The sequence below is a fragment of the Acanthochromis polyacanthus genome, chromosome 2 (genome assembly GCF_021347895.1).
Source record: "Acanthochromis polyacanthus isolate Apoly-LR-REF ecotype Palm Island chromosome 2, KAUST_Apoly_ChrSc, whole genome shotgun sequence".
Taxonomy (NCBI): Eukaryota; Metazoa; Chordata; class Actinopteri; family Pomacentridae; genus Acanthochromis; species Acanthochromis polyacanthus.
The window spans coordinates 23,029,524-23,054,430 of NC_067114.1; the positions used below are offsets into that span (position 1 = coordinate 23,029,524).

The window sequence follows — 24,907 nt, forward strand, 5'->3', positions numbered from 1 at the left end:
CAGAGTCGCTCCAGGCAAGAGGACCCAGAGCAAGCTCGACTGAAACAGAAAGCTAAGGAGGTAAGCTGCTGCGGAGATCATTACCCTTGACATTTCCCCGACTCCAGCGTATTAATTTTTCATGCCTCACTACATATGTAATGCCATTTAAAGTCGGACTTAAAAAAGTTTGAGGAATTATTCGCGCCAATTGATGCCTGTGTGTGGAAAATGATTTTCAGCGCACCAAAGACATCCTCCACTTCCTCGACCCCTCTGCTTTTTTCGTTTCTTCATCTGTATCAACCTCTTTATCTTGCACCAGTTTTGAATTTTGACTAACTACTGTTCATTGAGCCCTGCCTTTTTTTTTTTTGGGAGATGGGCTATCATGGGAAATGTATACAGGGGATAACAGCAGTCGTCTTTGTAGGTTTATTCACAATCATTTCTCATCAAAGTCACTTTTTGGGCCCTTTTGGCACATTCATTTTCTATGGATTTTAGTGTCACATAAAAGTATGTTGTCTCCCAACTTCCTTGCTACAAAACCACATTGTAGCTCAAAAGAATAATTCTACTTGTAAGCTAGTCCATTGGTAGAAATAAGAGTTCAGTTAAAGCCTTAAAGGATATGCACCAATTCATTCTCTGCATTAACTTAACAGCTACAAAGCAGTAAAAAGACTTATTTCCTTTTCCAATAGGCCAAAGCACAACACTTAGCGTTGCAAACTGGGAAGTATTTCAACTGATATAGTGCACGTCTTTTTGGTAGTGCAGCTCTACATCCTCTTTATAGAATGAATTCCCAGTGGAGCTCAGAAAGTAGACCACTCGTCTTTTAGTGTTAGTTATTGTTGTTTACGCAAGCGAAATTGTTCTTTCACAGCGGAAGTTTTCGTTTGTTTTTTTTTTTCTTATTTCTTTCCTTTTTTTTTTTACTTTAGTTTTTTTTGTTTACGCCAGAACAAACTTCACTGGGTGCTTTCAGTCCTTGGCTTGCTCGCAAGGATCAAGAGGACTGCGTGGCGCTTCCATAGCATCGTCTGAGTAGGCAGGAGGATAAGACAAGCGGCATTCACCTGTTGTTGTTTTGTTGATGTAGAACTTAAGGAGCAGATGTGGTTTGCTTCAAGTTGCTTACTCTTTTTTTTGTTTGTTTGAAAGCCTTCTATTCATGCAGCTAAAGTTTACTGAGCATGTATGCACTTTTCTTACTCACAGCCTAATTTTATACTCATGTAGTTCTACACTTCTCCACCCAACAGGCCCACTTTTAATGTTGGCCACTTATATTTGGGGGTAATGTTAAAATGTCTTGCTCAAAGGCGACTTCTGCATTGTTGTTTGGCCAAAAAAAAAAAAAAATTTAAGGATGCTTTTAGCCAGTCTGTGGTGTTGAACTTGTGACCTTCAAGTGACAAATGGACTCGGCCTACCTCCGGCTACTGGCAGCGCTCTGTCTTCTCTCTGCGTCTCTCCTGGACATTTCTTTCTAGCAACAGTGAGCCCTGCTGCAGTTTAGAACATTCACACTAGATCTCAGCTTACCCATAAGCCCCACATATGCAAATGAAGCAGCGTAATAGGCAGCGCGATAGGTTTGCCCCAGGGGCCATGTGATCAAAGTGGATCTCCTCCCTGTTAAGTGGCAGTCCGCTTGTCATCTGGATACGGCCAGATTAGTGCCTCGTGAGGAGATGCCGCGTGCGCGTTTGCACATTTTCATTTTCATCTGGAATTTTAAGAAGGTGGTTTGGAAATTGTTACTTTATGTAATGCTTTCTCCCGCTAGATAGAGATGAGGAAGACTCTCCAACCCCCCCCCCCCCACACACACACACACACACACACACACACACGCAAAACAGTCCTCTTCCACCCTCCCTCACCTCTTTCTTTTTTGCTTAATGGCCGTCGTTTCTCAGCCCCCGTGCCTCTCCGGTTTTCATCACCTGACTGGCTCAGGGGGACAGAGCTGGCTGTTTGTGTCACTGCAGAGTCTGTCGGCAGCTCACACATCTGCGCAAATTTCATCAGGATAATGAGCCCGAGCTACTCTTCCAGGCGACGGGCAGAGGAGCCAGCCTCTCTTTAAGCCCCCTCTCCCCCGATCACGCACACATGTAGACACACACACGCACACAAAGCAACCACCACCACCAAACAATCATCATTTTGGAGAGATGGAATTACACCGTGTTTCTCTACTTGAACCAAGTGTCGGCATGTAAATTGGGCTGGCACATGATTTGTTATTAAGAAGCCAGGTACAGTGCGCTGTGAAACTGCTGTTGCAGACCTGAGTCTGGTCTGAAGGCAGACCACCAGCTGTTCAACCATTACCAGCCCATGAATGGTTGAGCTCAGGTTGATTTTCAAGTCAGCACAATTTGGTTTACGTAGCCTGAAATAACGTCAAATTTCAAGTTTAAATCTCTGCTACATGCAACACCTCAGCTCATTGGCCCCTGGTTAAAATGATTAGGGAAAATGACACAAAAAGGGGGCAAGCCACAGGAAAAGACAGATCCCTCTTCAAATGGTTTTCGTAACTAAAGCATTTTTTTGTCTCAGAAAGACAAACACACTTCAGATCCACACGGCCTGTGTAGTCGTTCTTCAAATGGTTCACTTTAAATCTCAAGGTTTGCTCAGAGGCTCTCTTTTAGCCTCGTAGAATAACAAAATTATTAGTTCTCACCATTTCACGGCCCATAAATATTAATGACAATAAGAGCAGCTGAGTAAGAATACAAAATAAAAGTTGAGATTAAATAGATTGTTACTTTAGTTTGTTACCTGAGTTAATATAATAGTGGGATTCATCACCTTCTTCAATCTAAATGTCACCCCTGAGCTCTCCTTTCGTGCAAGGAATTTCAAAGTCTGACACCGTGTGCTATAAAAGTATGCCAAATTAGCTATTAGCATTTCCTGCGATGCACACACAGATGCGCAGACAGCTATTACTGGATTACGAGGTTTCAAGAAAACATCTGAGGTAATGATATCCTGGGAAAGTGCAGGTCACACAGAATTTGAAAATATGTGTGCCACGTGTGTGTTCAGATAGAGTTTTGATACAAAGAAAGAATACAAATTTTGACACCAAGTGCATAAGGGGCTTCAAATTCCATAATATCCTCCATGAGCTATGTGTCATGTTGCAACTGCTGATGATGCTGATTACTCTGCCATTTAGCAGCCAAACTATTTCTTTCTAACGTCCTACCATGCACCTGTCCCTTTCACCTCACACAGTATTGGTCAGTCTCAGTCTGTACCTGAAGGCCTAATCAACAAACCCTCTCAGATTTCACTGATATCAAAACTGTTGTGTTTAAGTGTGAGTTTCTGATGACAATAACTGGTATAAAAAGCAGGAATGGCGCACACTGTCATGTCAGCACATGTTGCTTGTGAACAAGTCGCCATTAAAAGAAAGTAAATATTGACCCACATTCATTCACAGTTTGATCAAACTGTGAATGAAGTCAATCACACCCTTTCATTGACACCATGGTGTTTGTACATTTTATCAAACTACTAAAAGTCAAGAAAACCAAGAATATCTGTAAATTCTGTGCATTCAGCTGACTAAAAACACAAACAGAAAAATTACACGCGCAAAAAAATTATACGTCAGTTACTGTTGTTGACTTTCTAGGGCTAGGGGATTTCCTTAACCTCACCATCCATACTTAGTTTGTGTAGATTTTGTTCTACGTCACCAGTTTTGCTATGAACTAGGGATAAGTCAGCACTTCACAATTTGACACTGGAACAGCTCAAAGCCCTCACATGCTCAGCAGTAACACACCTCAAAATCCGAGTCAGTGACTGGAGGTTGGACCTATCTTTTCTATAGGTTTCTCTTTAGAGTCTGAGGCCAAAGTCTTCACTTGTAGTAAAGAGTATTTTAAATTGCATGAGCCAGTTGTCATTTTTTGAACCCATTAATGCTCCCAAATGGATAAACCATTTTTTATTTTGAATGATCCATGAACTTTCTCCTTGCACCACCCTTCTGCCAAAATGCTACCTTAAGTCACAGAGTGTCTAATAATATAGCATGCACTCTGTTCTTAAGTTTACAGAAAATATCTGTGCTTCTTAGGGATAAAATCTTTGTTTTTTAATGATTACAAAGTATTTTCCACTAGACCTAACCTCGGGACAGACTTAACTAGGACCCAAGAACACCAAAATCATCAGTACAGTGCTCTTTTCAATAGTTTGTTGTCCGGATTGTAAGGAACATTGTAGGCTCTGGGTGTTCCTAGCAGGGCTGTAGGATTTTAGTTTTGTGCACACAAAAATATAAACGCAACACTTTTGTTTTTGCTCCCATTTTTTATGAGATGAACTCAAAGATCTAAATTTTTTCCACATAAACAATATGACCATTTCTCTCAAATATTGTTCACAAATCTGTCTAAATCTGTGATAGTGAGCACTTCTCCTTTGCTGAGATAATCCATCCCACCTCACAGGTGTGCCATATCAAGATGCTGATTAGACACCATGATTAGTGCACAGGTGTGCCTTAGACTGCCCACAATAAAAGGCCACTCTAAAAGGTGCAGTTTTAACACAGCACTATGCCACAGATGTGGCAAGATTTGAGGGAGCGTTTAATTGGCATGCTGACAGCAGGAATGTCAACCAGAGTTGTTCCTGGTGTATTGAATGTTCATTTCTCTACCATAAGCCGTCTCCAAAGGCGTTTCAGAGAATTTGGCAGTACATCCAACCAGCCTCACAACCGCAGACCACGTGTAGCCACACCAGCCCAGGACCTCCACATCCAGCATGTTCACCTCCAAGATGGTCTGAGACCAGCCACTCGGACAGCTGCTGAAACAATCAGTTTGCATAACCAAAGAATTTCTGCACAAACTGTCAGAAACTGTCTCAGAGAAGCTCATCTGCATGCTTGTCGTCCTCATCGGGATCTTGACCTGGCTCCAGTTCGTCGTCGTAACCGACTTGAATGGGCAAATGCTCACATTCGATGGCGTCTGGCACGTTGGAGAGGTGTTCTCTTCACGGATGAATCCCGGTTTACACTGTTCAGGGCAGATGGCAGACAGTGTGTGTGACGTCGTGTGGGTGAGCGGTTTTCTGATGTCAATGTTGTGGATGGAGTGGCCCATGGTGGTGGTGGGGTTATGGTATGGGCAGGCGTCTGTTATGGATGAAGAACATAGGTGCATTTTATTGATGGCATTTTGAATGCACAGAGATACCGTGACGAGATCCTGAGGCCCATTGTTGTGCCGTACATCCAAGAACATCACCTCATGTTGCAGCAGGATAATGCACGGCCCCATGTTGCAAGGATCTGTACACAATTGTTGGAAGCTGAAAATGTCCCAGTTCTTGCATGGCCAGCATACTCACCGGACATGTCACCCATTGAGCATGTTTGGGATGCTCTGGATCGGCGTGTACCAGTTCCCGCCAATATCCACCAACTTCGCGCAGCCATTGAAGAGGAGTGAACCCCACCCCCCACCCCGCCCAATAAAACAAAACTGCACCTTTCAGAGTGATCTTTTACTGTGGGCAGTCTAAGGCACACCTGTGCACTAATCATGGTGTCTTATCAGCATCTTGATATGGCACACCTGTGAGGTGGGATGGATTATCTCAGCAAAGGAGAAGTGCTCACTATCACAGATTTAGACAGATTTGTGAACAACATTTGAGAGAAATGGTGATATTGTGTATGTGGAAAAAGTTTTGGATCTTTGAGTTCATCTCATAAAAAATGGGAGCAAAAACAAAAGTGTTGCGTTTATATTTTTGTTGAGTGTATATTGATGTAGCTATGCCTCTAATTGCGTTTTTGTATTTGCACCAGCAACCTAAAAAACAACCTTGTCACCAGCAATGCAGGCTGGTCAGATAGTTGCTGGCAGAGGTTTTGCGTGAGAGATAGGCAGAGCGCCTCTGTTTCCCTCCATTCACTACCATTTGGCCAAAAGGTCAGATGGGCTATTTCAAAAATGCCCCCAGTGAAAATCAATGGGCAAATCGTGGAGCTCAGTTCCTGTTTGTTGTTGTTGTTGGTGGGTCTGTGTGTTCTGTCTGTTCCATCACTGAGGCAGGGGCCAGGCAATGCCTAATCATTGAGAGTGAGAGAATGAGAGAGAAAGAGAGAGGGAAGGAGAAAGAGAGACAGAGACAAAGAGATAGAGAGAAAAGGATACTGGGGGCAGGGGCAGGGGGGCAGTGCAGAGATAGAGAGGGAGTTAAGGGCAGTAGAAATACATCACGATGTCAGACACACAGACACACTGCAGCCACAGATTCATCATCGCAACCGCGTCTGCAGGCACAACTGGACGCAGGAAACGAGTGAACTGGAGAGGAGAAGTGGAGAGAGGACAGGAGAAGAGAGACGAGGGAAGAGGGGAAAGACAAATTGGCTTCTACAGCTGGCCAAAATCTCCTGTTAGAGTCTGTTCAGTTCCAAAGCAAACAATGTCATGCTGAGAACACTCGTATTTTACAATATGGCACAGTTCACGAGAGTGTGTTGTCTCAAACTGTTGCTCGAGCACTGAGCTGCACCCATTCAAGCTCCACTATGCTACAAATTCAACAAACACTAGTTGCAAACTCACTTGAGGATGTAAATGATTGTACAGCCTTGCAGCTACAGGTGTTTTCAGCAAGAAGCAGCACAGTAAATGACTGAAGTGTCAGCTGACCAGTTGTGGTTGGTAGTGCCACTAGTGGTGTAACTGGTAGTGTACCAAATTCTCAGCAGGCTTCTAATAGTGTCACAAATGTTTTGTGGCCCTGAGTTTTTACATACGTTGTCAACTATGCCGGTTTACTTTTTGTGCAACAAGTGTTTCAAAGTTACTAATTAAAGGTGCTGTATACAACATTCATAGCACACTCTTTGTTCTGCTAACAGTTTCAAAGGGAGGGGCTCACATGCACTAACATGCATGGCAAGACCAGCTGCCAAGACACAGAACAGAGAAACTAGGATGGCAGACCACACAGGGGAAGTCTGACATAGCAGATATTTGTTTGCTGCTGTTGGTAATGCCAATATTTAGGTTCAAAAGAATAGAACTTCTAAGAAGAAATGGGACAAAGATATCCTTACACTCAGTCATACAGTTTGGAGCTGTTAGGATGTTGGCTAATGTTGCCACTCATCCTGATTTGAAATCACAATTTTGAGTGAATTTTCGTAACCTAAAGACATTTGTGAATTAACCATGAAATGGCCTTGGTCTTCTCTAAAGGCAAGCGAGTTTCTTTCCTTTCGAGATGATAGTTTTTCAGCATTTTCTGCCTTCATAACTTAGTTGACAGTTGTGGAATTACAAGAAAGAAGTGGAGAAAGAGACAAGGAATGGAATGCATCAGAGGTCCTTGGCAGGACATGAACCAGAGAAGTTGATGGATCTTATGGTCATCGCCTTAACCCCTAAGCCACCAAGGTCCTCCTCAGGTTTTAGCTGTAACCATCTGAAAATAACCCCAATTTAATTTTAAGATGTTTGAGCGAGCGCAGAGCTCACTGGGGGCATTTTCGCTGTCAGAATAAAAACAACAAAGGAATTAAAGAAAGCTTGAGATCATTTTGATAGGCTGATCCTTAGGATATTGGAAAAAAAAAAAGACATTGCAGGACTGCAGAAAGTAAAACTGAACATGCATGCACATTTTCAGCACTTGATTCATACTCTCTTATTCCCTTTCTACAGCGGAACTCTGGTGTGAGGTAGTGTAACAGGGTGTTGCTGGAAAGCAGCATGGAGCTTAGTCAAGCTTCCCTGGACAAATAAAGGTTAAAAAACGGTTAACACAGTCTGTCTCCCTCTGATAGTCCAATCACTGGCAGACCTTTAGATGATGTGGGAGGGAGCATGAGGGAGTACATGGTCCTCTCCTCTCCTCTCCTCTCCTCTCCTCTCCTCTCCTCTCCTCTCCTCTCCTCTCCTCTCCTCTCCTCTCCTCTCCTCTCCTCTCCTCTCCTCTCCTCTCCTCTCCTCTCCTCTCCTCTCCTCTCCTCTCCTCTCCTCTCCTCTCCTCTCCTCTCCTCTCCTCAGTTTTCCATTCTTCCACATTACCATGCCCTTGCAGCAACACTCCACTCCTAGCTTAGAGTGATTCCAGAAGACTTGTGTGAAACCGAGAGCTCTCCAATGGGAATCTCAAAGGTTTTTGTTAGAATAATTTTCCTCAAATATTTTTTCTTCTTCAGGCATTGAAAGATTTTCTTGCCCGTTTGACGCAGCAGCCTCGCTTGAAATGTCTTGAACCTCTACCAAATTAATTCTGCCCTGGCTCAACTTTGAACCTTGCATGGCTCCAATTAAGAGCCTACAGTTATACATGCTTTCTTTTCTTACAAACGTATATGTTAGAATCTACGAATTGTGTAACATCTGCAAACCCCTTTTCAGATTTAGCATATTTGTTCTCATTGCCCACACAATAAAGAGTTGTTCACGAAAATGTAGCACGTTATTTGGATCCTAACCTTATGTTCAGCCAGTATGCACAATGCTTTAACACGCACATACGTGTCTTGATTGGCCCGGCATCCTCCACAAGTGACCAGGTCATGGACGGACTAGAATCCACCCACACTGTAAGCCCCATCAGCCGCAGCCTCGCACTCCTCTAGAGAGGAGACACTCTTGTGTGTCAGAGGACAATGTAGCAGCCCCTTAGTTTTTATTAGGCCAGTTATATCTGCGAGTTCATAGGCTCTCATCCTCTGGCCCTCTACAAACTGCTCTGCTCAAAGAGGCGCTCTCCCCCATTAGGTAGGCCTCAGGGCAAAAGCCTGCTACCCTCCTCCACGTTCTCTCCCGCTCTTTGCTGACTTTCAAAGAGAATTCCTGCTGTTCTGTGAGTCCCAATTCATAGTTGTTATATTCTTGTCTTCTGGCCCCACAGATACACAATACCATAATTTCACGAGAGCAACAGCAATTGCAGTCAAAGATCATGACTAGAAGAACGTACGTGTTATTTTAAAACATCTGTTTCTTTTTAGCAAATGAGGTTATGGATTAGTGGAGCAGGTGTCCTTTTCTCTGACATAATTTCAATTGTATGCCAGTTATGTTTTTGAAAGATCATCAAAGAAGTCGATGTGGATAATTTAATTATCACATAAGAAAGGTCTGTTTTGTGGTTCCTCGAGATATGCAGGCTACTAAATAGTACACTGTAACCCTATTTTTATTTGTTGCTTTGTTGTCTGTAGTCTCAACTTTAGTTTTTTTTCCCTTCACCTCAAGTCATATTACATGAAAAAAAATAGAACCACGCTTTAAAAGTACCTTTGGTGTTCCTGTGTGTTTTCGAATATTACAAAGTGCTGTAATGAGAAGGAAAACAACAAAAAAAGGAGATTTTTTTTATGCCTCAGAGGGAGATAGCGACTCGTCTACTTGCTGTACAAGCCTGTAGGTTCACTTTTCTCTTTGTGCGCCGGAGCACTCCTTGGGACTCGAGCGACAGGGGAATTGGGCATGCTGAGCTACGCTGGTGGCGAGGTGCCAGCCTCCTGTGCCGGGGATGTAAGTGAGAGGGAGGCAGGAGGCAGGACATGTTTCAATTAGGCAACAAACACCGCACAGAGAGGATAGGAGAGGAGAAAAAAACACCTCAGCTAACTTCTCCCTTCTGACCTCTCCTAAAAATACACTTCCCTGAACCGCTGTGCCCCACCTTTTCTCTTCTTTTTCATTTAAAATCTAAAGTGTCATTTTTGTGGAATTCTTATGGGAAGGACAGTAGCGGGGGTCTTTGTGAGGTGATGCTAAGTGTGCCAGCTCGGCCTGCATGTTTCCATTAGATTGTCATGTTGGCTAATTAGAGAGCGGCAGCATGATTCACCTTGTTAATTAGGAGGACTTGCACACCATGTGCCTGGGGGCGGTGTGGGGAAGAAGAGCCCAGCCTCAGAGCCCGCTAGTCGCCTGCTGCCTATGAAGATTCCCCTTCTCATCTACCTTCCTTTCACTCCTTTTTTTTTTGATTTGGAAATGAATAAATCATTGAGATCGTCCTCTCTCGGAGTGTGAATATCTGAGTTCTCATCTTTTCCTGGATGCAAATTAGGCGTGATCAATAGAAGGTGACGAGCAGCGAATCTAAATGTTAAAAAAAAAGAGAGAGACAAGGAGAGAGAAGACTGCTAGACGAAGCACGGCAGCATAGAATGAGACAAAGCGAGAGAACATTTAAAGTCGGAAATTTTCCCTTAGATAAGCAGTATTTTTAATGATCACCACTCTCCCCCCGTCGCTCCGTTGTAACACCGTCAGAATCTGCTTAACACTGATTTCTGGCTCCTTCATTAAACACTGTTCCCTGGCAAAATGTGTAGTGCAAATGTTATTATTTATAAAAATAATACTTCGAAGTCAAGGCATCAAGTCTGTTAAACTCATTAAATTTGGCCACATATTTCTTGCCGTATCCCTTCATACAGTTTAATTCCTGCAAATAAGTTGCAGATGAAGAACCACCGTTGGGTCGTGATAGTGACACTCACATAATGACCTTAGCTCCAGGGACGACTGAGGGCTCTAAATAATTGGTCTTAGGCCCTGGAAGCACTTCTGACATGCTCAGCTTCAGAGAAAATGGAACACGCTGTGCCGAGACTATTAGCTCATGCATGTATTTTGAATTCATCTCCATAGGTAAAAGAATAAATTCACAGCACAACAGAATTACCAGAATTTTTAAGGAGATCTTTGTGTTTAAATTAGATGATGGAACACACTTTTCATAGCCTTTTCTGTCTCTTTGTTGCATATTTTCAACCTCAAGTGATGTGTGCCATGAAAACAACACACTGCAGCAAATCTATGCGTATGATTTTACTGTATAGCATACATTCAACACTGGATACAGTGTAGTGTAGCTGTATGCCCATAGGGCCTCCCGGCACAGCATCATGTCACAACATATGCGCGCTACACATACTGCATACTTCTATATCTACACTCATATTTTGAAGAACAGTGCCATATGTAATTATTGAGCTCTAATTATGAAGCCTACATGTCTCAATCCAGTTTTAACACACGGCCTTAACTGCATTAGCAGGTCGGAGCTCAACTCGTCTCTTTGTAGTGTATGTGTGCAGATGGAGAAGTGAAACCTGATTGGTTGCTGCAAATGGCCCTTCTCCCTGCAGCAAACTAACTGCCAGGCACTTCACATGAAGAAAAGCCTCAAGATGCAGCTCACAGATGTTCACGTAATGTCGGCCATGTGGGTGTCAGGTGAATGAGATGCATGGATTACAGACATACATAAAACACATACATAAAATGTCAACACACACTCGTATTGGCTGTGGGAAACTCACACAAAGGAACACGCAGTTTTACGGATATTTGAATTTAAAACTGTTGTTACTGAAATAAAAAGTAGTTTGTAAGAATTCATGCCAGCTGAACAAAAAAGTCTATTCCACTGTGTGTTAAAAAAGCAGCTGCACACAGAGATTTGACCTTAATTCATGCACGCAAATATTTGAGCACTTCATTGATCAGTATTATGCAGTGTTATAGCAAAAAAAATTCATGTGCACAAATCTTTTTTGTGTTTTGTTTCAAGTACAAAATTCAAGTAATCACCAAAGTCATCAAATGATTCTTCACACAGTATCGTAAATGACTGTTCAAAACTTGGCAGAAATTCAACTATCACTTCTTGAGACTGACATTGGGATCCCTTTACTGATGTCTTGATTTTTAAAAATGGTTGAATTCATTTAAGAGATATTTTCTTTCTGAAATCGTACATTCGTTTACATCCTCAGTCTACACACAGGCCAGAATTAGCCGCACATCTTCTCATGCAGAGGCCCTGTTTAGCAGTCACCCCTTTAAATGTTATGTTTTCAAGTATTCAATATTAGAAGGCAAGAATGATAAGCATGTGCAATTATTTGAGTCTTTTTGGATAGCTGATTGAGAGATGAGTGGTAAATGTGGCACACGGTCCATGTCCTGGATGGAATCAAACTGCCATGTGATTAAACATTCAGTGTTAACAGGACTCCACAGGGGGTACATATATTACATATATTACAGGAGTTGACAAATATCCCCCGATACTGATGCTGGTTGATGTGCCAACGCCATCCTCTAAGCCTTTCTCTTACACAGCTGACACTGAATACCATTATTATTGGTGTTAATGCATCACTGTGTAACTGTTCATCCCACACCAGTAGAGTTATTTTGAAGCTGAAATATGAATTTAGCTGTTTCAAACAAAAGTCTTGATTTATTCACTTGAATGGTGCTGTATTGTTTGTCAGGGCAAAAGATGAAACGGATTGTTTGCTGTATTTTTTAGACATTTTCTGTCTCGGTATGAACAAATGTTCATGCATTGGATCCCATCTCTGGCAGCACATTATTGGAAGCATAATTACAGGTTGTACAGAATGCAGAGCTGCCAGGTTCAAGCAGATGCCAGCATTCAGGTGACTGTTGTCTGTGCATTCATTGAACTTAATACTTTATAACGATACGTAATATTAATGAATGTAATGTTTTGTACAAACTTTCCTAAACATTTGACTGTATTCTGCTTTGCTACAATGTACTTACCATCATTTAACTGGTCAATAATTAATTTAGATTCTTCATTTTTGATGGCAGATGCCCTCAAATGTACTCTTCATTATCTTGAATAGCTCAGCCTATTGGTCTGCTAATTTGGCGATGTTAGCCACCTACCCATGTTTCGAATGTATGCACTCTACCAAGGCTTTGGGTAACATAAAAGCATTCAGCAAATGGGGCATATGCTAAGTCTATATACTCAGAAGTTCCCTGCTGGGTCCTGTTGAACCAGAGCTTTCAGGGGGAGGGTGTGAGACAGACTGACTCAAAACCCGTGGTCTGGTTTATATATTGTGGTCTTTGCAGGGCAGACAGCCCTTTAGCTTCCTTCACTGCCCCGTAGCTGCGTGTGACGTCAAGCAGCGCGTGTTCTGCTCTAGCAAGGACATCTGTCTGTAAGCGTCTGGAGGGCCGCGAGCAGCCCCTCAGGCCAGGAGTGGGGGTGTAGAGAGAAAAGCCTTTGTTAAAAACAGCAGAGATGGAAAAAGGCAGGTTAGCCATCATGGCTCCTACAGCTCATCCTCCTCTTCACTCCGAGCACATCAGACCGCTCTAAGGCTCTTGCTGTATTTTGGACATTTTTGCATCATAAGGAAACATACTACTCTCTCTTTCTTCTGTGATGAGAAAAACTGTTATTTATTATTTAAGTCATGACTGACACCTTTCCCAGTCTATTAATGGTAGAGAGCTTATGTTGACCAAATAAATCCTGATGTGAGAAATAAGTGACAAAAGAAAACATAAACTATAGAAAGAAAGCCAAACTGATCTGGTTGTTTTTTTAGTTGTGCACAACTAAAAAATAATAATTTTCCCATTTTCTCTTTTAAATGAATAAAACCTGAGAAACATGCACAGGTTTTTTTTCTTTGTCACTGGCAAATTGTTGTGAAGTAGGCTGTGATGATAATTGGTATGTAAACAAATACTGATTAATTAAAACCTCATTTTGTGAAATGGAAATATTCAAAAATATTTGTTGGAATTCAGCGGACATAATTCACATTTGCAATAACAAAGGAACAAGCACACCACTAATGTTCAGCTTTCATTTCACTGAGTCCCACCTTTTGTTTGTCAGCACTGGCTGTGCTAATTCAGCTGCTGTGTTAAACTTGTGAACCACACATCTGCGCTGCTGATAAATATTAACATCTTCTGCCCTCAAACAAGAGGTCTCAGTCTTATTTAAATATGATTTTGGAGAAATCTTCTAGGACGTAACTCCATGACACCAGTAATCTGATGAACACTTATAATTTGATATCCAAGGTCTGGATTTTTCAAGCATATTTAAATCAGATTCATAGCTGGAAAACGGACTGTTTTTTGGGAGTGGGTGGGCAAATTCTTGTTGCCCACCATCTGCGTCCGCCTTCAGTCTTTTAATTGTCACAAAACATTGATGGATGCACAAATCTAAAATTTTCGGGGTTGTGCAACAGTGACAGGCATTTTCTGTGAAATGTACAGGTATGTATTTGCACAGACATTCTCAGATTCTCCACACTGTCCTTAACATTGTCAGCTCACGTTGTGCTGTATGCACATGGATTAAATCCTCTTTCTAGCAAAACTGTAGATTGATTCTGTGAGGTATCTGACAAATGTTCTACATCTCTTGACCTTTGCTAATAATTTGACTTTACAAGTCCCAGTTCCCTGCTTCCAAAGGGCATACAGGCAGACTGGATGCACTGGTATTTAAGTGACTTTAGAACGGTAGATATTTATGTGGTACCATTGATCGGACTTGGCAAATGTATGCATCCTGCCAGCTGCTTGTTCTCCCAGTCTGTGCAGAATCTCAGTAGTGACCTTTGCAATTTTTGGCAGTGATTGTACCTATTGCATACCATTTCTGACAGGGTACTCTGGAAGGTAGAGAGAGATTGTTGCACTTAAATGTAACAGTTTGCAATTACTTTTGCTTGTTGCTTATCGAACAGGTCCAGAAATGTGAAAAAGATGCACTGGTGGCAGCGGATGAAAAATATTTTCTTGTAGCAACAACATCAATCTGCAAAATCCCAACAAATTCTGTAGAAACAAACAAGGTGAATAAAGATGAACATCGGTGCACTTGTAGTGCCAGACAATGGCACCAACTCCTCATTATTAAATCTCACCATAGCTTGTACAGTTCAGTAGCTGCTCCTACTAATTTATAGCATTTGTACACCTGTGCCCAGATGAATGAATTAAATAGTAGTCGATAAAAATCTCGTCAGGTAAAGCGAATCAATCGAAGCCTGGTTCCGGCTTGTGTCACTTGGCAGTCATCAAAGGAAGGTAGACTCGGCGTAGTGGCACCAGATTGAAATCAGAAATCAGTCTCCCAGCGTCATGGCGGCCACTTCACTGACGGGAAACGCAGACTGGAGGGTTGCAGATGGTAAAATGAAGTCTACATTTATCATACAGTCATAAATCTGAAAATGCAGGCAGTTGCTGTGGGCGCTGGGAGCCCATGCCTGGTGCCAACTGCCAGCCAGAGATGCCGGCATCCTGGTGCCATCAGTGAGATAGCGGACCTCTCATTCTCTCTCTCTCTCTCTCTCTCTTTCTTTCTCCCTCTCTCTGTGCTGCTCTGTCGCTCTGCCTCAGCTCATTTTGCAGCAGGATTCTTTAAGGTCAGGCCTGGAGAGATTTGTGTGTCATTTATGGCAAAGCCTAATAAGGTTACCATTGATAACATTATTGCTACGTTTTCCATGCGGACAGAAGCAATAATCCTCTCCACATTCAGCTATGATCTCCAGTTTGTGACTCTATTATAACCTCTATAGATTCGCATTACAAACTTGTCCATAGAATTGCGATTAGTTCATATTTATTTTAGCTGCAGTATCTCTGTTTTCACCACCATCTGCTATAAAAAGGATAAGTAAATGCAGTTTGTGTATTCAGCTGGTTGATACCACTGCTATTATTTCCCCTACTTTGTGTTGTCAGCGTGTTTGAATCTTTCAACAGTTCCGCCGTGCTAAATGTGAAGTGGCAACACCCTAAAGGGCATGCCTTGCCAGCGGGGTTTTAGAAAAAAAATCAGAGGCAACTGCATGCACATTTTAGATCAGAGTTTGTACACCAAAGCAACCTTTTACAGAGCGCCATCTGAAAGTAACATGAAATTTTCCCCTGATCAGACAACATACATGCCTCACACAAACACCAGCGCCCAGTGAACACATGCTGAGAGATAACATAAAAGAACATGAAAAACATCAAGGCGCACATTGATTGTCTCTGTTCGCTTCAACCCAGACCTCTCTCCCCCAGCGGGCAGGCACGCAGGCAAGCTGGTGGGTAGGCATTCCCTGTGCTGTGGCCAAGATTGATAGGCACGTGTGTGTGTACACTGTGTTTGCATGTTGGAGGGAGTGCTGACACCCTCTGTGCCATGGCCTCAGGCCCTCACACCTCCGCCCAATAGAAAGGGCAGCTCCCAGCGACGCTGGGTTCCCCCTCAGCCCTGCAGCTAGACATGACATTACCTCGGGCAGTCCCTCCCCACAGCCCCCTCCCGTACATCAAAAACTGCAAAAATCACAACAGGAACATGTGATTACACACACACACACACACACACACACACACACACACACAATCTTTGAGAGGAGCTCTGTTAATGGCTGACAGCAGTCTTCCATTTTGTTCTGCTCAGAGTATTCCCATACAATGAATAGATGGACAGCAGAAGGATGAAGATGGAAGTTTTGCTTTTTTTAACCTCCTTGATTTTAATCCTTACATTTGATCCTACTCTTGTTCCATTTCTTATCCTCACTACATGTGTGACTGTTTTGGTTGCCAAATGCTGTTGCAAAATATTGACTGTTTGATCTGAAATTCAGATCATCGGGTTCCTTGTGTGGCAACAGTGTAGCATACAGATAAGTGTTATTGTGCTAGAGCTGAGTGATTGGAAATTACAATCATATTGCCATTGTTTGGACAGATAAGTCTTGATTAAACTGGGAATGGTTGTTTCTGCTTTTATTTTCCTGCTACAAAAATAACATTAAATTGATAATGTGATTTATTTTGCTGCAGCCTGTCCCAAACAGGCTTGTTCCCTTATGTCTGGAGTGTATGATCAGCCGAGTCATCTCTGTAGCACCACAATGCTTCATTTGTGATGATAATGTATGCTGTAACACATTTTCCTTCATCAAGAAATTGCAGCTCCTGTGGTTTGGATATTGCACTTGGTCATATTGTGATTCTGACAATATTTTTTGAAAGATTGTTCAGGCCCACATGGTGCGACTTCTGAGTTCAGTCCGTACTGAACTGAGTTTATGAAAAGCAGTTCTGTATCACAGGCTTGTAGATATAATTAAAAATGACAAGGTTTTGGGTCACTGGTGCATAGTGATACTTTACACATGACATGCTTACTGGCCCTAGCATATACAGTTCATGCCTATACAACACCACATATTGTGGAGAGTGGAGGCTTAATTTCTAACCTTTTTGTTCTGACTTCACCAGATGCAACAACAAGAGCTGGCCCAGATGAGACAGCGAGATGCCAACCTTACAGCACTAGCCGCCATTGGACCCCGCAAAAAACGTAAAATGGATTCACCAGGGGCCACACCATCAGGGACCGAGGTAAGAACTGGATTTATTGTCAGAATTCTTTGTCCATTACCAATGTTAGCAACTTAGCTATAAATGCTTATAACAAAAAAGAGAATACTTCCAAAGCAGGAACATCTGATTTCACAGATTATAATCGACTCTTTCTGGTAGTTTAGAGAACAAGCAGCACAGGATTCATTTGTGATCACGATATATTGATCTAACTAATGATTGCTTTATCTGACTGATCTGATTTCTCTTCCCTCTACTTCTAAGTACTATCATCAAGAGTTATCTTTAAAAAAACATTTTTTTTTGTTCAATTTTTTGAGTAGGCAGCCTTCGATGCTAATTTTCATGATCCTGTCGTCCCCGACTGTTCAAACTTTGGAGGGCTGCTCGATGGTAAAAGTGAGTCACTGCATATCAATCTGCAAAACAGTGAGTAAGAGACAGAAATAAATAACTGCAGGTAATGTAGTGGTTTCCAGCAGCAGCTCCTGGTCAGATTGTTGGAGCACCTAAACTGCTTTTAGAGAAGTTTTAGTTATTATTACTAAGGCAAGATATTCTGCTGAATCCAATCACCGTACTGTTGTCAAGTCAGACTTTTTACAGAATGTAGGTCAGCGTTTGTGGCAGCCATCATCTTGACATTTGGTAATGATTTAAGTTTTCTGGCATTAAAATGGAAGTTTCTTGCCCCTGGGACAATTAATCAATAATCTTTAGTTGAATGCGTCATTGTAGTTAACACAAGTGGGAATTTGGTTCCAGTTTGGCATCCTTACTTCCACAGAACTGAGCTGGTTGTCTGTCTGCACAACTGAAGTTTTTTAGTGAAAGAGCTGTACAGTGTACTGATCGATTGGAGAAAGCTGTTCTCTTTATATTCATCTAATACGTGAATGAAGATGATCAAATCTGAATCACTGATTGGGGTCATGAACAGATACCTGTGTGTTGCCACCAGGTAGCAGGTTTGTTTTGTCAACACAATTCTTTGTAGATCTCCTTTTACTTTAGTATTAAGAGCCACTTAAACTCAAGCTTGAGCATTGTTCAAGAATATATGTCTGGAACATCACTTTCCACAATCTAAGTTAACAAACGTGACATAGATGTAAGAAATTATGTGTGTATGTTACAGGGAGCGTGGTGACATGCTTCCATGTGACTTGCCTAGTCTGTTTTTAATTAAGTCCAACTGTGTTATTACAAAGAAATGTCTCCTGTTCGAGGTTCCATAAGCATCGGCTTTAGTATCATATTTCTCCAGCACAGGGTTATACATGAAGTCATGCACAGTTGCTGTACCAAGTCACATTTTCCTTTAGGCAGCAGGGGAAACATTTAAATTCCTCATATTCATCTGTAAATATGATGAATCTAAAATAAGCCTGAATTTTGAATGTCAATTGGTCATTTTAATAACCTGCTTATCGAGTTGCATCTTCACATCCTTCGCTTAGCAGCAGTATGCTGCAGAGGAGCATAGTAATGCACCCGGTAAAAAAGCATAAATAACAAAATAAAAGCATTACTTCTGGTCCTTGAGTACAGTGCCAACCTCTTTCAGAATGTTTTACCCTGATGGGTATTAGCCCGCGACCTTCTGCTGCATTCAGAAAAAAGCTGCTCTCCAAAACTGCTTTCCCAAATGCTGTTACACAACATAAACATGAATATACATTATGGTCGAGTTGTTGTCTTTTTTCTTTTTTTGTCCCTCTTTTAATGTCCTGTATATGTTTAATTAGAAGGCATAATGAAGTGAAGTCACAGCGTGCCCCTCCTCTGGTGTGATTGCAGAGAGGGCGGAGGAGGAATCTTAACTTATTTTCACTTCGTTTTCACCTCCTCACATTTCTTCATTTCACATGGGCTGGAAGCGCCGGCGGCGTTCTCTTTCCCTTCTCCAGAGCAAAGTGAATGTGACTTTTCTAAGGGGGTCACAGGATGCCTGGAGGCCTGTGGGTGTTACTGGACTGTTGCCTGCTCTTAGCTTCACTGAGGGGCTTGTCATAGATTTCATCTCCACAGAAATGAGCCGGGGGGCCCTGGCCAGGAGCACAAGCAGCCAACGTTATGAAGGGCCCACGCTGATTATTTCCCTCTGACATCGCATCCTGAGCTTTCCGCATTAATCCCAGACAAAGGCAGCCCTTCAGTGCTGTGCCAGAGCTCAAATTAGGAGCCAGATAATGGCCTTGTTGAGATCCTGTTCTGTTCACTGAGAGGCAGAGCTCCTGTTGAAATCCTCCTCTTCAATATTCCTTCCCTCCTGCTTGTTCTTTCCCTCGTCAGACCACCTTTCCACCTCGTTCGGACTGTGACGGAATTCAGGTGACACAATTTCTCTCCATATCCCCTCCAACCCATCCCCCCATTCACCCACCTTTAATTTGATGGTGGCTTGGCCGGACTTGGGCCTGTGCCTGGATGTGGATCGCCACGGGCTGTGAAACTGATAGCCAGTCAAGACTGGAGTGTCTGTCTCCAGCCTGATCTAGTCTGCAGGAGGGAACAAAGGGGGTCTTACAGGGCTCCTCAGGGTGGATTAGTTCCAAGGAGCCAATGGCTGGGGCTGCTGGCCGGCTCGCTGGTGGAGGGCCTGCTGTGGCCCCAGCGGTGGGTCACTGCACAGGCAGGGGCCGCACAGGCGCACACACCCCAACTCTCCCTCCGGCTCAGTTGTCCCAATCCAACAGCTCTAACCCAGCACATGCGGGCTTTTTAAGTTCGGCACAAAAGTTCAAGGGTGAGCTACCATGAACAGGGTGGAGGAGTGAAGTGAAGTGACAAAGGGCAGCTGAAGGTGGATAGAAACGTGAACAAGGCTTCAATGACCTTTGCTCTGTAGATATTCGCTCCAAGATGCAGACAGTAGTACTGTAGTGGCCGATTAAAAAATGTGGAGTTATTGGAGGAAGAATGTCTTAATTACTAGTGTACGGTTTCTTTTTAGGCACCAGAATTATGTATAATTTATAAATGATCATTCCAACTAGATGATTTTTTAAAAATTCTTCTGTCAGCATCTATATAGTGTTGCTTAAACTGAACACTATAGGAAAGAGCAACAGCTCAGACAGAGGAGGACTGTATATTCAGTTTTATGCTCCTCTCCAACCACACCGACATTTGTGTGTCATATGCAGAGGAGCTACAGACAGATTTTAGCTCTGTGAATCAGAGAAAGGAGAAAGGCTGTCAAATACAGCTTTATTCATAATGATTATTCCATCACACCCTCCATATTCTGTCCTTTCACACATTTCACATTATTTGAAGACTTTACTGTTTCATTTCCCCCCCCATTGATTTTTGTGTGTTGTGATCTCGCCTCCTCCCATTTGGTGAATCTCGTCTGAATTGTGTGGCTCCTGTTTTGCCATATGAGAGACAGATAGAGGCTCCTCTGTACATCTAAGGTTAGCATTGAAGGCTCTGCGATGTAAAATGTGCCTCGACGCACAATGTCCTGCAGTGTTAAACATGCTCAGAGCTTTGAAACATCCTTGACACATTTACGAGCTCAGAGTTATCATCCAGGCACTTAGGCCATTTATCACATCAAAGGAAGAGCTTTGTTTGTTGACGTAAAAGCAACAATAGCAGCTAAATTGCCCCAGTTTGTACAGCCACACTGGCTTTCTCCTATCTGTCTCGACCAGGCGCAATGCAAGGGACAAAGGTAGGCGAGCGATTTAATAGTGAGCACAGTCTATTTTTCCATTTGAATTCATTTCACCTTCTTTCTTTGAGGCTGTAGATCAGAAAGAAGGAGTGAGGCAATAGAGTGAGAGGCATGGGGAGAGAGGGGGGAAAAGCACAAGGAAAACTGATGCCCTTTCCTCCAGCTAAATTAACAGGAATCACGTGGAAAACAATCTGAGTCTCCAATGAAGGAGGGAGGGGGGGGACCATTAAAATTAGCCCCAAGCTATGGACTGCACCCAATATCACTAAAGCTGCACTCACTACAGATGTGGAGGCTGGCTTACAGGCAAACTATGCTCTGTTCTATAGCTACAATTAAAATCAACCTCGCTGCCAAAAAATAGGAGGGGGAAAGAGGGGGTAGAAAGGCAGACATGGAACATCAAAGACAGATTGAAATGTGTAGTCAGTAATAAGAGTGGTCTCCAAGCCCCGAGGTTCTCCACGGTCCCCTTGTTAATGAGAAATTTTGACCTCTGGTTTGTAAGTTAAACTTGTAATCTCGGTTAATGAAGTAAATCAATCCCAACTCGGGAGTGTTCAGTGTCTCTCCCTTTGCCTTCTCCCCGCCAACCTCCCCTCTGTCCTTCTCTCTTGTGCTTTTCTCCTTCGCGTACTCCTCCTCCTCCTCCTGCGACCCTCCCAATGTGCCGCCTGGGAGTAAAAATGGCCAGGTCTTCAACCAGACAAACAGGAAGCTCAGAGAGTACGAGGGTTCCGGAGCTGCAGGGGGGGTTGTGAGGACTCGGAGGACTGGGACCAACCAGGCTGTTTGGTTAAGAAGGAGACAGGCCAGCTGAATACTAGTGGAAGGGACAGCGAGAAGGAAATCACTCGCTCCTCCTCCTCGTCTCCTTTTCCTCTCCATCTTTCTCTCTCCTCTGCCAAGAGTCCATCGGGGTTAGTATTTGGTTAAAAAGTCATGCCCGCTTGCTGGTGTAGGAGTAGTGGCAGTAATGAGCAAATATAATGTACTGACTACAGCTTCCTTCTGTTTTGTACCACCACAGCATCCCCACTTCTCTTACTCTCATTTTGCTCTGCTCCATGTCCAAACCACACACACAAACATAGATGTTTTTAATGGAAAAGACAGCTAACTTAACCTCTTTTTTTAGTTTTCTTAATCACATGGAGCTCTTTTGCTCTTAACCGTATGGAGGCTTCTGTTAAATCCACTGGGTGCATTGACATTAACCCCTGATTAGCTGTAGCATTTTTAAAATTTATTTTACCACTTAAGTAATTCGGAGTGGGATCTGAAGTAGAATGCAGTGACTTTAGCATGACTTATATCAGGATGCAGTGAAGCTTAAGGATTCCTGTGTGAGTTCCTTCTCTCTACATACTACATAAATATGATTAAAGAGGGCACGGAGAGGCTGCTATTGGTTTCATAATGTCAAGAAGATTGTAATGTTAGTTTGACTTTACGTCTCAAGGCAATTCTGTATTTTCAGTGAGGACACAAAGGAGACAGAGTTGAGTCTTCGGAATGGTTACAGGGGTTCCTTGGCTGGATGCCATGCGTTCTTAGAGCTTTAACACAGTGCACTTTGCCAACTTTCCCTTCCCCTACACAATGCAGAGCACTGTGGTACCCATCAGTGGTTTTTGCACTATGTACCTTGGGTTAAAACATTTAGAATGCAGCTATAGCATTAGCATGAAAAGATAAATGTATTTGTTTTTTCTTCAATTATGTGGAATATTTTTTCTACTCCTATTTATTTCCCTAGTGAATTTCCATGTGCAGATATGTTTATAATGTTTGCCATCTTACTTTTAGTTTATTGCCATGTTAACATTGCTAACAAGCATGGAATGATATGAGAATGACATAAGTTAGGCTGGTGTTTTGTGTTGGGAAAAATAAAATGTTTAAAAAAGAAATTGGATCACCAAAGTCATGAAGTGTCTGCCTCTAGACGCCACTTTGGTTTTTACTTTGGTTTTAATACCTGCACAAAATTTTGTACACATCCATCTAGTAGATGTTGAAATATTTCACGAAATGAGTAAAAGTTTTGGCCTCTGAGAGAGCGACAGGAAGTCATGAGATCACAGAAGTCACTGAGATTCCTCCTTTGGGCACCATGAATGACTGTACCAAAGCATCAGTTGTCATTGCTCTAGAAACTAGAAAGCATGTCAGCTTTATGGTAATGCTGGAGAGAAAATCAGGACATCATCAAAGGTTTAGGACTAAACAGGAGACGATGAATGTCTGCTGTGCATTTAATGGTAGTCTATTGAATAGTAGTTGAGACAGTCTGGACCAAAGTGGTGTAAAAACCAACACGCTAGCAAGCATGTTTTTCTCATAGAGATAACGGGCAGTTTAAAAACAGTTCATCTTCTTTTCTGCCTGTTCCATCATCCTCTTAGACATGATGGAGTAGACACTTCAGTGTGGTTGTATTTGAAAAGATCTCCAAATTGCCTGTTTGTTTTTATGTCTCTATCTTCCTCCTTTAACCAGTCAGTTTTGTGTGTCACTTAGACTGACATTTCTCTGCTTCTTTATGAAAGATTTTTATGCTTCGGAGAGCATTTGCAAACCTTTTTATGCAGGTTGTTAAAAGGAAAATGGGTTATCTCATTTATAAACTTAACCTCTGGGAACAGGTTCGGGGCCACTTTTGGCTCTGTCGTACAATTTAAGCACTCTGATCTTACAGAGAAGTTTGATGAAAATTATATTTTACTCATATGAGAGTATCACACATCTTTTCCTTTCAGCACTCTTTCCTGAAAATAATCAAAAACAATCGAGGTTGTGTTTGTGCTGTTGAAGGGCTGCCTTAATGACTTGGAGAGGTAGAAGTTCTGGATGGCCTTGTGTTTCACATATTCCACTTATCTACACCCAGTCGGAGGGTTCAGTTGAAGCTAAAAACAGTCCTCAGATTATTGTATTCTGCCTTATGAATATACATTCAACTAATTATTTTAAACAATGTGTTGCTTCTTTTTTGAATAATTCCTCAATAGACCTTACATTTATACATGTACACAAATAGTGTTAACACTGTAATCTCCTTATTTAGATAAGCTCTTATATATCCATATTCATGGCAAAGTAGCGATCCCTCTCATTTCTGCCTTTAAAACTTTGCCCTGAAATAATGGTTAAATATACAGTTTTGACAACAAAGTTGAGCCCCAGGCACTTAAAAGATACCCATCTTAAAGAAATTAATTACCTCCCTTGTTAATCTTGATATAATTAAATTTCTGAAGAATGAAATTTGCTGCATTTTTTCCCCCCTCCGCCTCGCTGCTATGGAGGCGGACCAATAATGGCTGGCTCTCTAGCTAGCCTGCTGGCCAGGGACATGGGGACAGCCTAACATCGTGGGCCCCATGCTGTGCTATACCGCACTGTGCAAACCCACTCTCCTCATCCTACGCCTTCACCACTCACAGGGATAGGCAGAGAAAAACGCCTCGATCGCTGCTTTGCCATTCTGTGACTGCTTGTGTTTCCTCCATCCTGGAGGAGATGGAGACTCTGGGCCTCCAGTTTCTTATTCCTAACATGTGATAATGTTGTCAAACGACTCGAGAATTTTAGAGCGCAAGAGCTGCTAATGAAGTTGTCAACACAGAGCCTCTGAAACTTACATGGTGGAGCCCTGGAGAGACCAGAGAGTTCTTTTTGTTATGGCTCACTTAAGAAACTCCTGTGCCTTTGTGTGACTTACTGTCGTTATTTATAGGACCTCCTGCGATGTTGTTACGTTTCACCCTGATTGCTTTGTGCAGCCCAGCACTGGCATTACATGGAAGCATTTTATTGTCACTATGTATTTGAGTTTGTTTTCCTTTGACTATAAGTTTTATGTCAGCTCCATTGTCAGCTGTCAAGGTTTGATCCTGGGGAGAGTAAGAAGATGCTGGTAGGGGGGCAGAAGAATACCAAATAGGGAGGAGAAGCAGGGGTAATATCTACAGAGTAGGCA

At 42.5% G+C, this 24,907-nt stretch overlaps 1 protein-coding gene across 3 annotated transcripts in view; it reads left to right on the plus strand.

Moving 5' to 3' along the window:
- LOC110953873 (transcription initiation factor TFIID subunit 4-like) overlaps nt 1–24,907 on the plus strand; it is a 98,318-nt gene that overhangs the window by 54,408 nt on the left and 19,003 nt on the right. For all 3 annotated transcript variants that reach the window (XM_022198112.2, XM_022198273.2, XM_022198197.2), the window contains 2 exons: nt 4–60; nt 17,127–17,249. In XM_022198112.2, coding sequence (XP_022053804.1) covers nt 4–60; nt 17,127–17,249 — 180 coding nt within the window. The remainder of the gene's footprint in view (nt 1–3; nt 61–17,126; nt 17,250–24,907) is intronic.